This window comes from Leopardus geoffroyi, chromosome D3 (genome assembly GCF_018350155.1).
Source record: "Leopardus geoffroyi isolate Oge1 chromosome D3, O.geoffroyi_Oge1_pat1.0, whole genome shotgun sequence".
NCBI classification, from domain to species: domain Eukaryota; kingdom Metazoa; phylum Chordata; class Mammalia; order Carnivora; family Felidae; genus Leopardus; species Leopardus geoffroyi.
In genome coordinates, this window is record NC_059339.1 from 54892761 (window position 1) to 54909056 (window position 16296).

Below are 16296 nucleotides of genomic sequence, written 5' to 3' on the forward strand. Positions count from 1 at the left end.
TCATTAAAGAGATGTTTTACTTTTAAAACAGGTTTCATGCACATCATTTAAGTAGTTTTTAATATTTTTCTTTTACATTTTTGAGAACATTGTAGAAATTCTGGGTATCTCTCACTTTGTTTTCTCTCTGTGTTAAAAGTAATGGTAACTGTTTCAAAAGATTAGAGACTTAATGAGGCAGAACAAAGTTACCAAGATCCCACAGAAAATTAGAAGTCACCTTTCCGTTGCATAGAATTTTATCTGTAAATTCAGGCAGTGATCACGCTTTGAACTCTTTTAGGCCTTAGAAAGCCATCTTTCTACTCTCAGTTGTGTCAGTTTTATGAGGCTGGTCAAGTCAAATCATTTGACAGATTTTTTTTTTCCTCATGGATATTGTATGATACTACTTATAGTTACTTGAAAGTTTGTCTTTAAGTGCGTATGGTTGGAAGTAAGTTGTTACTGTTGGTATTCAGTATTTTTACTTGATTTGTAATACAAACATAACAGGATAATTTGTCCCTGTAGTGTGCTTTTCTTTCCAGGTAACAGAGCGGTGTCTAAAAGAGTACCATATTGTATAACCCCTCTTGTTAAACACAGAAAGACTGTTGGATGATGAAACTGGGCACAGCGTGTGCAGGTTTACCTGTGAATCTGTTGTGGGACAAGTTTGGCCGTGGTCACACGATGAGGAATGGTGCTGTGTAGCTAGCCTTATTTGCAGAAGCTCAAGTGCAGTTGATGCAGGAAATCTCAAAGAGAGACAATATCTAACGTCCATCATTTTTTTTAATAGCTCTCCTCATGTTAGGATGTTCTCAGAGCTCTCCCTGCCAAACCAATAGTATTAACTAATGTTTATTAGCACATATTGCCACAGGCAGTCATTTGGCGTATTGGAATCATAAGCGCTTTATATTCATTATCTCATTTTGTCCTCAGAGCATTTTTATAAATGAGCAAGTGAAGAAACTGGGATTCAGGGAGGTTAGATATCTAAGATCAGATAGCTAGTGAGTAGGGGTTCTTGGTTATTCTTCTTTATTCTTCTTCTTTATTCTTCTTTATTATTCTATAATCATTCCTAATATAGGTCGACTGAAAACATCTCCCCAAATTTCCTTGGTCTCTGTGTAAGCTTACTTAGTAGTGCTGCGATCAGCCGGGGCCAGGGGGCGGAGGGTGGACCTGAATGAGAACCAATGCTTGCAGTATAGCAGGAAGAATATCATTAAACAGGTAATTCTAATTAATGACTGCGTGACAAGTGCTCCAAGGGAAGGTACAATTTAAACCATTATCTGAGAGTTTAAAGAAATACTCAATGTTTCTTAAGTGATAGATTGCAGAAGTGGGTATTATGAGGTAGATACTGTGTGTAATATCTTGACTGTAGGTCCTCAGTTTCTGTAAAACCCCTGTGCTCATGAAGAGAAACAGTTTAACTTAGTAGAAGAAGCAGACTTCAGTGTCAGATGGGCCAGACCCATCACTTACTGGCTGCTGAACCTGGGGGCACTTGATCTTCTTGGCGGCTGCTTTCTTCTGAGTGAAGTGATCCCGATTCTCAAGGGTATTAACACCAAATTTCTGTATCTTTTAAGTCACACATTCATAAATGCTATTGAAGCATGTACTTTCCCCCTTAAAATGCATGCAAGTAGAATAGAAAAATTGGATCATCTTTAAACCCTTAACTGGTAACCACATACGTTACGGTTAGAGAACAAGCTGACTGAGCTGCAGATACTGGGCAGTTGGGAAAGGTGCTGTCACTTTTTATGTGAGTGATTTCCTCATCTGAATCCTACCAGTGATCCAGATTCATGTTTCATCAGAATGACACGGACCTTTGAGGCTTCTCAAGAAGAGTGGAAGTAGGGAATGTTAAATATATGAATCCCAGAGTCTATTGCAATATATGTAAAGCTCCTACAGACTTAGCACAGAATTATCTAATAAGTGTTAACTGTTCTTATTCCATTTAAACATTGTCATCATCAGGATTACAATGTGTACAAGTCCTGTCCTTCCACTTACTTCCACTCCCTTCCACTTTGTGCATCTCCGAGAAAGTTAATTCTGCCTCCTCTGTGTATCTCACCGAGTTGATGTAAGGGTCAAATAAAATAATATACGTTGAATGACATCAAGTAAAATACGTTATGTGAAAGCACTCTTTAATCATATAGAGAACTATATAATGGTTATTGTTATCACCCCTAAACCATTTACCTAAGACATGAGACCATAGGCAGCTAAACATTTAAATGAACTGCCTGCATGGATTAAGGGAGGATGCAATAATGTTAGAAAAAAGGAGAGAGCTTGGTGCTGGATACTCACTTAGGATTCTACAAATCTCACCATGTATCAATGACGTGATTTTAAATTGTAGAAATCTTTTTATTTTGCAATTAAATAAGTAAGCTCAGAGGACATCTCAGTGGCTTTGCTGGTTGAGTGTCTGACTTTGGCTCAGGTCATGATCTCGTGGCCCATGGGTTCAAGCCCCGTGTCAGTCTCTGTGTTGATAGCTCAGAGCCTGGAGCCTGCTTTTTGGATTCTGTGTCTCTCTTTCTCTTTCTCTTGGTCCCTCCCCTCTCTGTCTCTGTCTCTGTCTCTCGCTCTCAAAAACAAATAAAAACATTTAAAAAATTAAAAATAAGTAAATTCAGAAATTTTTATTTAGGGTCTGAAGGATCGAGATTTTAACCATCAGATGAACATTGGTCTAATGTGTTTATCTAAGGGATACTTGAGATGACTTTTGTGTTTTAAGAGACACCCAGGAAATCTTGAGTAATCCTTAAAATGTTCAAAACATTTTATTTATTAGATGAAAATATTTGAACCTAAAACATAGAAAAATCCATTCCTAGGTTGGTCTGTGCCCTTAATGATAATGGCAAGCCATCTCTCTCTTCTTAACTGTATCACCACCCTTTCTTTGCAGTTTTTTTTCCCTCCTCCTGGGACATGTAGATGTCTGGAGGAGGAGGTTTCTGGGATGTCTGTCTTGTCTGACAGTAGCATGCATCTAGATATTCTTGAGATAGGCTCTGAGATAGTCACATAAGTAGAGAGGATGAAATCCAGTAGTGTAGTCCTACACATATGTTCAGGTCCTCTGAAAAATACAAGAGGATCCCCTGCTCTGAAGGTAGCTGATTGTATACAGACTTGTGTCCCAAGCCATGGAAATCCCCCTTTCTGGAGAGTAGTGCTGAATCTGAAACCTACTGCAGACCAGCCCTGTGGAAGAAAGGAGGTTATGGAGATTGAAAGGAGTTTAGTGTTTAGGGCAGGGGCATGAGAGTTGCAAGACCCAGCTCTTAGACCGTGAGCCTGAAGTGGACTCACAAACACAGCTCTAACACTGGAAGACAGTTTGTTTTACAAAGAAAGAAAGGGCATTTTATGTAAAGATTGAACACTGTGGCAGACTGATTTGTATAGGAGAGACCTTGATATCTGGCCAGAGGTTTCTGATAGATCCAGCTAAGGGTATTCTTTGGGAAACTCGGCGGTTTTGGGGGCCTGCTTTTGAGGAGATAAATTCCAAAGCAGCTCAGTTTTCAGCAGATTTTTTTTTTAATGGGACTAGAAAGGATCAGTTTTTATCCAAAGTAAATAATATAGGAAAGAGAAAACATAGAAGTATTAGAAAGGAGACCCAATTCACATTATTTGTAGAAAATATGATTCTGTATTTCTGTACTGTGAGAACTAGTAAGAATTCAATTAGCTCTTTATATAGATAATAATTATCACAATTCAGTGGCTTTTGTTTGTCTTAGCAATAAAATGCAAGAATATTATATGAAAAAGTGTATTCATAGTCGCAACTAAAAATATAAACAATAAAATGCTTATTACAGTTTATAAAACAAAACTTAAACACATGGAACACTGTGTAAATTGCTTGAAAATTTAATTAGATGTCTCATTTAATTCCAATCTAAATTTCATCTGGAAATATAAAGAAGTGAACAATTAAAAATTTAAGAAGGAATAATGAGAGCAGTGGCCGATCCAGATAGTAAAGTGTATTATAATATCAGAGCAATTTGAAACAGTGTGGTGTTGGCACAGCAGTTGATTGAAAGATCAGGGGATCTGACAGGCCCCCAGACAGGCCCCAGGGACAGTGGTTTATAGTTTGGCCATTAGAGGGAATACGTATGGGGGCTCTGAGCATTCTCATCTCTACCTTACCAAGAATAGCTCTGCTTTTGTGGATATTATATATGGGATGCCAACATTTATTTGGTTTCACATCCAAAAGAGTTTTCATTGTCCTGATATTAATATACAGTAGAGGGTGACTCAATAACCAAGATTGACTTATGAAACAAATTATGGTGGAGAATCTTATTTATAGGTGGTGGGGCGTAAGTTAGTGTTTCACCATGCTACAAAATGGTAAAATCCAGGTAAATTAACAAGTAAAACCAGGGGCTCCTGGGTGGCTCAATCGGTTAAGTGTCTAACTCTTGATTTCGGCTCAGATCGTTGATCTCACAGTTTGTGGGATCGAGCCCCGTGTTGAACTCTGCACTGACAGCACAGAGCCTGCTTGGGATTCTCTCTCTCCCTGTCTCTCTGCCCCTCCCCTGCTCACATGAGCACATGCGTGCATGCTCTCTCTCCCCCCCCAAAATAAATAGACATACATTAAAAAAAAGTGAAACCATAAAAATATGAAAACCATATTTGTAGATATTTGCATGCTTTCTGGATAAAAGGAATTTCTAAACATAAGACACGAGTCACAATGGAAATAACTGATGTAATTGTTCATGTGAAAATAGAAAACTTTACATATGTCCCTAAAATATCCCCAAAAGCAACAAAAATAATAGCTATTGTTAATATTGTTATATTGAATATTGTTAATATTCAAAACAACAAATATTACTTAACTATATAAAGAACTTTTTATACATTAATAAGGAAAAATAAATATCTGGTGTCTATCCCATATGATACTCATTTGGGGAAAAAAAACCCTTTGTCCTCATTAGCATTTACAGAAGTATAATTAGAATAACAATAAGCCATTACTTTTCTGACCTACTAAGTTGTCAAACACTACTCACAGATAACGCTGAATACTGGCAAAGTTATGAGAGGCAGATTTAGTTCTGCTTGGTGAGAGTATAAATTGTTAAAATCTTTCTGGAAGCAATTGGCAGTGTATCAAGAGACATGACAGAGCTCACATCCTTTGACTCAATAATACTCTAAGAATGTTACATTCAATATATTCTTTATTTATTGAATTTTGAAAACAGCATAAATGCCTGTCCTTGGTGAAGTGTTAATTATGATGGCCATTTTGAAGAATTCATATTATATGGAGATAAGATAGGTAATGATATATGCACATATTTTTTATAATTATATTAAATTGCTATGTGTGGATAGAAAAAAATAGAAGGAAAACAAATATTAGGAATGGTTAGTATTCTTGTTTGTAGGCTTATGGGTGCATTTTGTTTTCTAGAATATAGGTATGAGTTTGCATTTTTCTAATTTTTACTATCTGAAAATAAGGTCATTTTAATGTCTATTTATTTTTGAGAGAGAGAGCACAAGCGTGAGCAGGAGAGGGTCAGGGAGAGAGGAAGACACAGAATCTGAAATAGGCTTCAGGCTGTCAGCACAGAGCCCAATGTGGGGCTCGAACTCATGAACTGTGAGATCATGACCTGAGCCAAAGTCGGATGCTTAATCCACTGAGCCACCCAAGTGCCCCAAATAAGGTCATTTTAAATGATTATTATCCATAGAAAACTTCAGAATTATATTTTCTGTTTTGTCACAATTAACATCATTATTGCCCTAGCCAGTTTCAACCTGTCATGATAATCTGAAATATTTATTGGCCCTATATAATCTTATTATGATTGTCTTAAAAATTGTGAGTAATCTTACTCTCTTCCCTGCTCTAATGCATCCTTGACCCCAGTTTCTAAAGAGGTAGGCACAAGATGGGAAACAAATTGGAGGAACGTGGTAAAATCAAAACGAGTGTTACGTAACCATGAAGACATATTCAGATATTAGTTGTGCTTGAAAATGTCAGGAAGGATAATTCAGAAAGTTGAATTTTGCAGGGTGTAGGGAACATAACACCTCATAGCCAAGAGAGTGTTGGGGCAACGGGCAGTTACTCAGTCTGCTGATAGCCTAGGGTGCTGGTTCACTGTGACTGTGGCTTCTTCCCACTGTAGTGTTTGAGTATGGCTGCCTGTGAGTCTGATTCGTGTCTCCACCATGTGTCACATTATTTTGATGGTATCAATGTTTTGTTCTGTGAAGGTAATTTCTCTCTCTCCTTTGTTAATGTTCACGCAGCTAGTTCAGTGAAGCTTGTTCACAACCAGGAACTCTCCTTCTCTGTCTCCTTTCTCTGTCTTGCAGGAACGGAGGGTGGCTTCTGGTGTTTTGTGGCTTCATCATTTCCTTCCTGCCTCTCATCCACTTCATGATGTAATTCTTGGCACTTTTACTTCCTTTGTAGAGTAGGATGTGATGTCATAGAGAAGGGGACAGGGCTATCCAAATTCTCTCAATTGCTGGGAGGAGCTGCCCAGGTGTGCTGAGGGGCCTGTACTCAGGAAGAGAAACAGGGAATCCTCCACAGTGAGTAACCCCACTTTTGAGTGCACCCAAATTTCCGTTAAAACGTTGCCCAGTACGCTAGAGTTTCCTCTTCGGCCCTTTCTAGATTTAATCAGTTTGCCTTTTGAACATTCCCAGTTCAGCTCAATTTTCCCCCTTTCTCTCCTTTGTCCCCTCTCCCCCTCTTTCTGCCATCCTGTGCCTCTCCCCGTCAGTTTCCCTCTTCCTTGCTTGCTTACTTGTGTATGTCTGTGTCTATTGACCTTCTGCCCGTATCTTTTATGAGAGCCCATGAGTGTCCCCAGCATCGCCTATCATTTGGGTTGATGCCCACCCTATATATAGTCCATGTGACCACAGCATCGCCTTTCAGTAATTCATAAGTATGCACTGTTCTACTTATAGTTCTCATTTTACAAATTCTGTCAGCTGTTTTGTTTTCACGTCTATTTCTTTCCCGCCTTTCTTTGTGATCTAATCTTCCCCCTTTTCAGCTCTATGATGCAGTTTCCTTCTTGCCTTTTTTTAACGAACATTTTTACACGTTAGTCCTCTTCCCTATACAGCTATGCCTATGTTTCTTTATCCCCCTTCCCAGTTTTCAGTTCAGCTCTCCAGTGGCCTCCTCTGTGAGGACAGGTTTCCTTCTTTCCTACTGACATACTTGTCGCTGTCCCCTCTTTCTAGTGTAGCTCACATTTCTGTATTCTTTCAAGGACATACCACAACGGCTAAGGGACTGATCTGGACTGGGAAAGATGGGGACATTTCCTGGGAACGAGAGAGGGGAGAACAGGAAAGGGGCCCTAATAGTGAAGTGGGGCAGGCTGTATGTCAATCACCAGAGAACCTTGGTGAATAGAACCTTTGCTAGTGACCTGGTTGAAATTGGCCATGGTAGTAGGAGAGATCACAGAGCTGTTTTGAACAGATTCAGAAGCCTTTTTAGTTGTTAAGGTGGCTCTGTTATTTCTTAATAATTAGGATCATTCCAGCAAATAATCATAAATTAGAACTCTACAATGTGCAGAAGCTTCTGTACAGCATCTTTAAGTAGGTATTGTCTACCCTTGGAGGAAGTCATTGTGAAGATGTGTGTAGACCTGTTTCTTATACCCAGAGGTGGCCCCTGTAGTCTGTGCTGGTGACAGCGTGGGCACTGTTGTTTACTGCTTTCCCAGCATGTAGTTAAACCCCTGGGTAAATAAAGGAACTTGATTTCCGGGTCTGATGGTCTAATGACCATGGAAATAATTAGCCATGTCCCATGTATCCCTCACACTTTGTTTAAAACAAGTCCCTTTCACTCAAAAGTAAGGAGGCCAGAAGGGGAGAGGAAGAAAAATGGGACTCAGTTCATAAAACTGAGATGGGCTGAATGGGAAGAGGAAGGGGTTTACTTGAAATTAATTGGAAAAGGCAGAAGAAAGGAAACTGAGCTGAACTGGAAAACACACACTGTAATGACTTACTTGGGTTTCTGTATGCTTTTTTCCATTTTGGCCATGAAGGAATTTTTTCCCTCTTTTTTTTTTTCCCTAATACAAAAGAGGTTGATCGAAATGTGAATCCAGTGAGGTTATTTCTAACCAGCACTTTGTTCTCTGCTGTTAGTATTGTCCAGGCTCCGTGTTTCCAAGGTCCTGGAAATTTAGGACACATTTTAATGACCTGAAAATCTGTCTTTAAGTATAAATATTAGCAACTTTTAATAAAGGAAATTATATACATTTATTAACTTGCTTTTTTTCTTTTTTCACATTTCTTTTTTTGGTGTGTATGCCTTTGTGACAATTTTTTGAGGAATGACCCCCCATGTTGCAGAAATTGCCATAAATGTCCAGAAAAGAATTACATTCTCTCTTTGGACACCTGAACTGTAAAATTGGAACTTATTTTGATACAACAGCCCCTTCCCCTTTAAAATTTTAAAGAAACATTGCATGATTCACATACGTTTTCGTTTTGTACATTTCCATATGATAATCTAGGAATTTTATGTTTATTTTTATTTTTCAGGCACTAGAAAAACACCCCAACTCACCAATGACAGCGAAGCAGATATTAGAAGTCATTCAGAAAGAAGGGTTAAAAGAAACAAGGTCAGTATTCATATTTACCTTTTCTATTTTCATTGATTAGTAATTGCTATTAATTGCAAAGCAATAGATGTGTCTAGATTTTGATACTGTAGTTGACTGTGAATTAAGTAATTACCTGCAGATTCTTTTGTGATTGCCAAATATTTAGATGACCCAAGATTTCCTTGGAACTGCCCGTTGGCTTAATAAATTACATTCGGCAGGTTAATACAGAATGTACTTTGTTCACAAAGAGGCCTGCTGCATGAATTAGCCCTTCACTGGAGTTACTCCTTGTTCTCTGTCTCTTGTAAGAGGAGATTTTGTTTCTGAAAATGAGTAAGAGGACCGCTTTTACAGGCTTAAGAGATAGATTCCAGGATCACTCTGATAAAACCTGAAGTGCCAATAAATGTGGTTACAAATTTAGCCCTCTTATATGTAGAATTCTCCTACTTTGAGTGTCATTGATCAGCTATTTCGAGTCTTTAAAAAAATAACAGTTTTATTGAGATATAACTCATATACCATAAAATTCACCCTTTTAAAATGTACAATTCAGTGGTTTTTTAGTGTATTCACAAAGTTTTGCAGTCAGCACCACTATCTAATTTTAGGACATTTTCATCACCTTAAATGAAACCTCATCTGCATCAAGTAATCATTGCCCATTCCCTACTCCCTCCGGCCCCTGGTAACCACGATTTGACTTTCTGTGTCTGGTTTTGACTATTCTGGACATTTCATAGAAATGGAATTATACAGTATGTGTGTAGCCTTCTGTGTCTGGCTTCTTTCATTTAGCAAAATGTCCTCAAGGTCCATCCATGTGGTAGCATGAATCAGTACTTCATTCCTTTTTGTTCCAAATAATACTCCATTGTATGGACGCATACTGCATTTTGTTTATCTGTGATTGTTCTCTATTTAGGACAGTCTTTGATTGTCCAAATTTGACAATTTGGGCTTTAGCCATCAGTTTAGGGCCATGTTGACGATACCACTCAAGGAGAAAAAAGAAGTTGGTTACAAAGTAAAATAAACATTGAGCTGTCATCTGAGTGTGTAATCATCCATGTTACATAGAGTGAATGTTTTTTTGTATGAACTTGTCTACCTACAAGCCATTGGCAGACAGTATTTGCAGCTTGGTGAAAATAAAGCTGCTGAGCTACCTTTCGGATGTTTTTACTGAGCCTGAGATAGAACTGAGAGAAATGAGTATCCTCCTGAGGCCAAGGTTTCCTAAAAACAAATCGGTATTACCTGTAACTCTTACTGCTGGAAAGGGTGAGTAACAACAGCTTTTAGGTGTTTAAAATGGATCCTTTGCAAGTTTGATCCATGAACATCACAATTTAGAGGGGTGTAGGACATCTAGGCTCAAACTTTCATCTCTGTGTTGGAGGCCTTTCCCGCCCATTCTGAAGACAGAACCTGAGATAATGTAATGACACCATTTGCGATCATTGTTCCCCCAACAAACTGGAGGCAACGGTGGAGAGAGAAGTTGCTGACCGAGCCTAATAGCTCTGGTAAGGGTAATCCTGTTCTTCAGAGCCGGACGTCAGTGTGAGGAGTTAGGGAACAAAATGGGAACGCCTGGAAATTAATTTTCCCCTTGTTGCTGTCAAAAACCCTGAAAATATTTATGCCATTTAGAAGGCACTGAAAGTGTTTGTGCAGCAGCCAAAAGAAAAGAGGAGGTAAAAATCTAAGGATATCAACTCCTCTTGAATGTGGGCTCTATGCCAGTGGAATCTGCCAACGTAGACATAAAAAGCATCTCCTAGAAGTAGGCTTTTGAAATTTGTTCATTATGGTATCCTTTTCAACAGGAGTGACTACTCTGTGATCAGTTGTTATGCACCTTGAGATATAAAATTCCTGTACCATGCCTCTGAACAGCATTTTAATTACACTGACTACTGTAACAGAATTATTTCCTATTTTTCAAAATGCTGGTCTTCCCAGAATGGTATATTAAAGGGCTGTAAGCATATGTAGTTAACAAAACGCAAAGCAGCGTCTTTAAAGAGTGAAGAACACTGAAATGGAAGACGTAACCTGCTATTTCTCAGAATACATAGCCCTCCCTCTGCCCCCTCCACCCGGTTATTGTGTCCTTCCGTAAAGAAAAAAAAATATTTGTTGTTACAAATACTGATAAACCAGTATGGTAGTCGTGAAAGTACCTGCAACGAATTCACAAGTTAAATAGGCAAGGGCACAGGCAAAGAAAGAGACCAGAGTTCTATTTAAGTTCTGTTCTGTAAAATCAGTTCTGCATTGAAGGGCCTCCAGCCATACATTTTATGTTCTCATTTCTTTCTACTTTCTTTGACTCTCCTCTCTCCTGCCAATTGTGACCGGTTACTTACGGCCAGTGTGTCTGTGACCACTCTTACCTCGTTTTCTAGTTTGCTTATTGGAATCATCTCAAAAATAAAAGTACATGATTTCAGTGAGTTTTGGGCTTTCCTGCCTGTTATGTGTGTTGTTTTAGGGAGCAGATTCTGACATTTATTTTCCCTACTTAATGTACTGTTTTGCTACCTCCCGAGTTCTTAAATGTTTTCCAAATATTTATGGTAGCTGAGTAAACAAAGTATAACTGTGTTTATTTTTCTTAAGTTACATTTAGAAATTCCCTCATCATAAGGTCATACATAGCGGCTTAATTTCTAGGTATTTATTAATGTGTTTTCCAAGAAATGCAGATTTGTGATATACCTGATAAAATGGAGGGGAGTCATTGTGAACAGTACCGAGGTGGCCATGACCTTCTGGTGGTCTCTGTGGGTGGGAGGTGATGGTAGTGGTCCTCCCCCAGACAGTTCACCCTTGTACCTAGCATTTCCAGAAAAGAGAGATTGGGTCTTTGTGCATCATCGTTGTGAACCTGGATTTAAAGTAATGCCATTTGTTTCAAGTACCACGGGGGGTGGGGCTTCATTCTGTGGGCCAGACAGCTCTCCTGTAGGGATGACCTCACCGTCCTGTAATTTTGTCCTTGTTTGTCTACTTGCGCCCACCTGTGGGCTCTCCAGGGGCAGGGTATATAACACTCCCAACACTCAGAAGATAGTCAATAAATATTTGTTGAGTAAACAATCTTTCTCAAGATGTTAATTTTCTGGGGGCACCTGGGTGGCTCATTCGGTTAAACGCCGACTTCGGCTCAGGTCATGATCTCATGGTTCACGAGTTCAAGTCCCGCATCGGGCTCTGGACTGACAGCTCGCAGCCTGGAGCCTGCTTTGGATCCCGTGCCTCCCTCTCTCTCTCTCTCTACCCCCACCCCCTGCTCGTGCTCTGTCTGTCTGTCTCTCTCTCAAAACTAAAATAGGCATTAAAACAATGAAAAAATGTTAGTTTTCTGGTGCTTGGTGATGACTTGGCTTCCGTTTAGAGTCAGAAGCTTCTTTTTAGCATTATGTGTTGTATTTTTTCATCTTATTTAATAGTTTGTGTGTTTTAATCAAAACAAACCTAACAGTTTTGTGGGAACCCCATTAAATATATGCATGCTAATAGTCTTTGGCAGATTATATGTGAGCAAGTAAGGTTATTGTACGGTTGCCTGTTTTCAAACGCTGTTAAGTGCCTCTGGTTTAAACTTGTAATTTACAAAAAATACACCAATAATTTTGGCAAAGCTGATATGAGTATTTGAATGTGTTCAGTATATGTGATATTGTTAATTTATTTGACTGTGATGAAATTCTTGACGTTTTATGCTATCTTTTCCTCTTTTCAAGTGACACTTTAAATTGCATACTTTTCAAGTAGACATGATAAAAAGACGACAGCTTTTCTATATCATGCTCTGTGTATCTTTTTCATGTTATTGATGAACTGTGTAGTGTGTGATTAAATTCTATTTGGAAAAGCCAGACTGAAATAAGTTCTTTCCATGTGGCTAAAAAAGGTCAGAAGGACATAATGGTTTTTGTTGAAAGAAATAACATCATGGCATGGTTGCCTAGAATTTTTAATGAAAATGTATTTGGTAGGTTTTAATTCCCTTCTGTATAATAACATAGAAGATTTTTATCAATACAGTTTTCCTCTGGTCCATCTATGTTTGCTTTGCTGATTCTGGGTATTTCCAGGCTTTTATCACTTTGTGTTTATGAGTTGTGAACAATTGATAAGGCATAGCTGTTTGGCATGCTGTTTAGATGATCAGAATCTCAGAGTCAATCAAATAGCCATGTTGCTTGTATAGAGGGGATTAAAACGTGCATATTCCAATATGCTTTTGTGGATGGATATTTGATATGCCTGTTTGGACTGCTTGGCTAAACATTCCCACCTCCTCACGGAGTTAGGGTGCTTCTGTAGAATATGGTCTTGTCTGCAGTGATTTTAGTATGTACTGCCAAAGCGAGCACCTGTCTCCAGTAATTAGAAATATGTTTGTAGAAATAGAGGAGTAACTTTAGTTACCATGTTGGTTTGGATGACATTTGGGGTTGTCCTAATTCTGCTTTTCTGTTTATGGTTTGCTTTTTCAGAAGTTATAATTCCTTTACAAAGAGGACTGAGGGATTTTTAATGCCCGAGGATATGTTTTTCTCTGCACATGTAATTTTTAAAGTGATGTTTCCCAAGAAGTATGTGCTTTCAAGTAGTGACATATCCAGGGGCCGCAAAGTCAGGGAGTAAGGCTTGCAGCCCTTACGTCATGACAGCAGAACAGTCACTCATCAGTGAGGGATAATTTCTTAGGTGCTGGGTGTTATCATTACAAGATAGCTGTTATTAATATAACATGAACTTTGATTTGGTTTTCATATTATTTGCTAATAGGCAAATAGTTTTCTAATGGAGGTGGAGGTATGGCAGTCATAAACACACACACACACACAATACAAAAAAAACCCTCTGTTGGGTGGGGGCAGGGTGATATTTATGAGGTACATTTTACAAGATTATAGATGTCTTACTTAAATCTGTTAGATTTCATCAGCCATTTGCAGAGCAACAGTCTATAATCACATACCACAGCAGGGACATTTGAAAAGCTTTACAAACAGTCTCCGTTGTGTTTAGTGTTACTCAGAATATGGACATAGTTTTGATTTTGCAATGTGGAACATGCAATTGACAACCCAAGATTTTGTAATTTTTCTGGTATCAATGAGAACTTTTTATTCCTACTGATAATTCTTAGAATAAATTTGTTTTGAGCTACTAGCCTTAAGGTTTTGCATGTTTTCTGTTTTGCAATCTCTGTTATGATATGCTGAAATTAGAATCTCCACTTCATACTGTTGTTTATTAAAGATGTTGCATTTTTCTAGGGGGATAAATGTCAGAAAATTCTATTACCATGTATAGTGACAAACAATAAAATTTCTTGGCATTTCTCTTGGTGAGATTTACGTTTCTAATTAGTACTATAGGAGATGATTCTTTGTTGCTGCTGAAATGTTTTGTCTAGAGATAAGAAAGAAACACAAATAATTTCTACTGCAAAATCAATTCTTATCTCCAGACTCCATGTTGGCATCCCTCCTTTCACACTGAAATGGTGGTCTAGTTTGTGCCGAGGCATTTTAGAATTATAGTGTGAACTCACAGTGTTACCCCTGCCATTTGCTAACATCTAATCCTCTCATTGTGTAAATGGTGTGCACAGTCAGCTACTTAGCGGGGGCAAATGAGACAATGGTGTTATTAAACAGAAACATAGGGCAATCTGCATTTATTTATGTATGTGTATAGGTGTGTGAATGTGAGTGTGTAAGCAAGCCTTGAGAATAATTTACCTCTTAGCTGACATAAAATTTTACTCTTCATCATTACTCAGATTAGAAGTCTCAATCAGTCAGTCCCAACTCCCTTCGTCATGCCCCCATTGCCAGTTGGTTCTTAGGTAGTGTTAGTTTTGCTGCCTAACTACATCTTTCCTTCTTTGTATCCCTACTCTTTGCCATTCATTCTGCAGTTATAGTGTCTTAACTTCTTTTAAGAAATTTGCACTTATAATTTCTTCACTAGTTTTAGTGTAGTATCTTCTTATCTGGTCTCTTCAAATCCAGTCTCCCCCTTTTTAAATACTTTTTTCCCCTGAAACAAACACTGCCATTTATGGTAGATTTCTTAACTGACAATCCATAATACTCCAGAGAATATATTGCACCTAGTAAACTGTCAATCAAAAGATATTGTCAGTTGTATGTTTGGTGATAATTAGATGAAATTGGGTATGGTACTTTTTTCTAGTTACATGTTATCTGAATAAATGCATGATATTCCAATAACGTAGGCTTTATGATGCAAATGATGAAAACATACATTACATTTTATAGTTGGGATTTTGAATTTCCAATCCAGGCATTTATATGTACGTTTGGTTTTTCCCAAAATATGTCACTTAAAATGTCAGTCATTGGCATTGTGCATAATTAACTTGTTTCAAATTAAATGGTATAAAACTGAATAAAAAAAGAATTTAACATTTATACGTGGATATCACTAATTGTTTAAAAATAGCTTTGCAATCTGTCATAAATTAAACTTTCTTTAACTTTTTTTTTTTTAGTCTCAGGTGCACAACATAGTGATATGATAGTTCTCTACACTACTCAGTGTTCATCATAAGTGCAGTCACCACCTGTCACCATACGTTATGACAGTATTATTGACTATATTCCCTATGCTGTACTTGTAACCTCCATGACGTAATTTTTTTAAGACAGGAAATTTATAACTCTTGATCCTATTCTTCTATTCCGTCCTGCTTTTTTTTTTCTTATTGTGAAAACATGATTCAGGCGAGTAAGATTATATATTACTTTGGAAGCATTTCCCAAGTTAAAAAAATATTACCCTACAAGGTTCCGGCTCCTGGCACTACCTAATCAAACTGGGCTTCGGCAGCTTTAAAGCCTTAACAGCCAAGCATCTGATGTTGCAGCCACAGGTGACTACGTGCCTTTGGCTCTCACATTTCCCCCGTTAGCTTCTCGTGATTTTGGAAGTTAGAAGCAGAGCCCCATGAGGCGTTCATGAGCTGTGTCATGGGTGTGTGCATGCACATTTGTGTGCATTTCTACTGGTTGTCACATTGTTTCGTAAGAGGCTGTAAGATCAGGTCGCTGAATGGAGAGGTTGCACTTTTCAGATCGAATGCCTCACGCTAATGTAATAAATTCGGAACAGGCCTCTTCCTAGTTCCCTGACTGAAGTCATATTAATAGTGATTGGCTTAATCTGCTCAGGCTGTCGTCACAAAATATCTTAGACTGGGTGGCTTAAACAGTAGAAATTTATTTTTCGAAGTTCTGTAGGCTCAAGGTCCCAGGTCAGGGTCCAGTGGTGTAGGTTTCTGGTGTTGGCTTTTTTCCTGGCTTGCAGATGGTCCCCTTTTCAAGGTCCTCACATGTCCTCTCCCGGGTGTGTGTGTGTGTGTGTGTGTGTGTGCAGAGAGAGAGGGTGAGCTCTTTGCTGTCTCTTCTTGTAAGGACACTACTCCTATCAGATCAAGGTTCCATCCTTCTTAGACCTCATTCAACATTAATCACTTCCTTAGAGGCTCCATCTCCAAATACAACCACACTGGGGGCTAGGGCTTCACCATATGAAT

At 38.4% G+C, this 16296-nt stretch overlaps 1 protein-coding gene across 6 annotated transcripts in view; it reads left to right on the top strand.

Moving 5' to 3' along the window:
- ASXL3 (ASXL transcriptional regulator 3) overlaps positions 1–16296 on the top strand; it is a 180417-nt gene that overhangs the window by 23961 nt on the left and 140160 nt on the right. For 4 of the 6 annotated variants that reach the window (XM_045456917.1, XM_045456921.1, XM_045456919.1 and 1 more), the window contains one exon: positions 8638–8720. In XM_045456917.1, the coding sequence (XP_045312873.1) occupies positions 8638–8720 (83 nt within the window). Of the gene's footprint in view, positions 1–5726; positions 6640–8637; positions 8721–16296 lie in introns of those variants that run through there. The other 2 variants (XM_045456918.1, XM_045456920.1) reach the window with 1 other exon arrangement.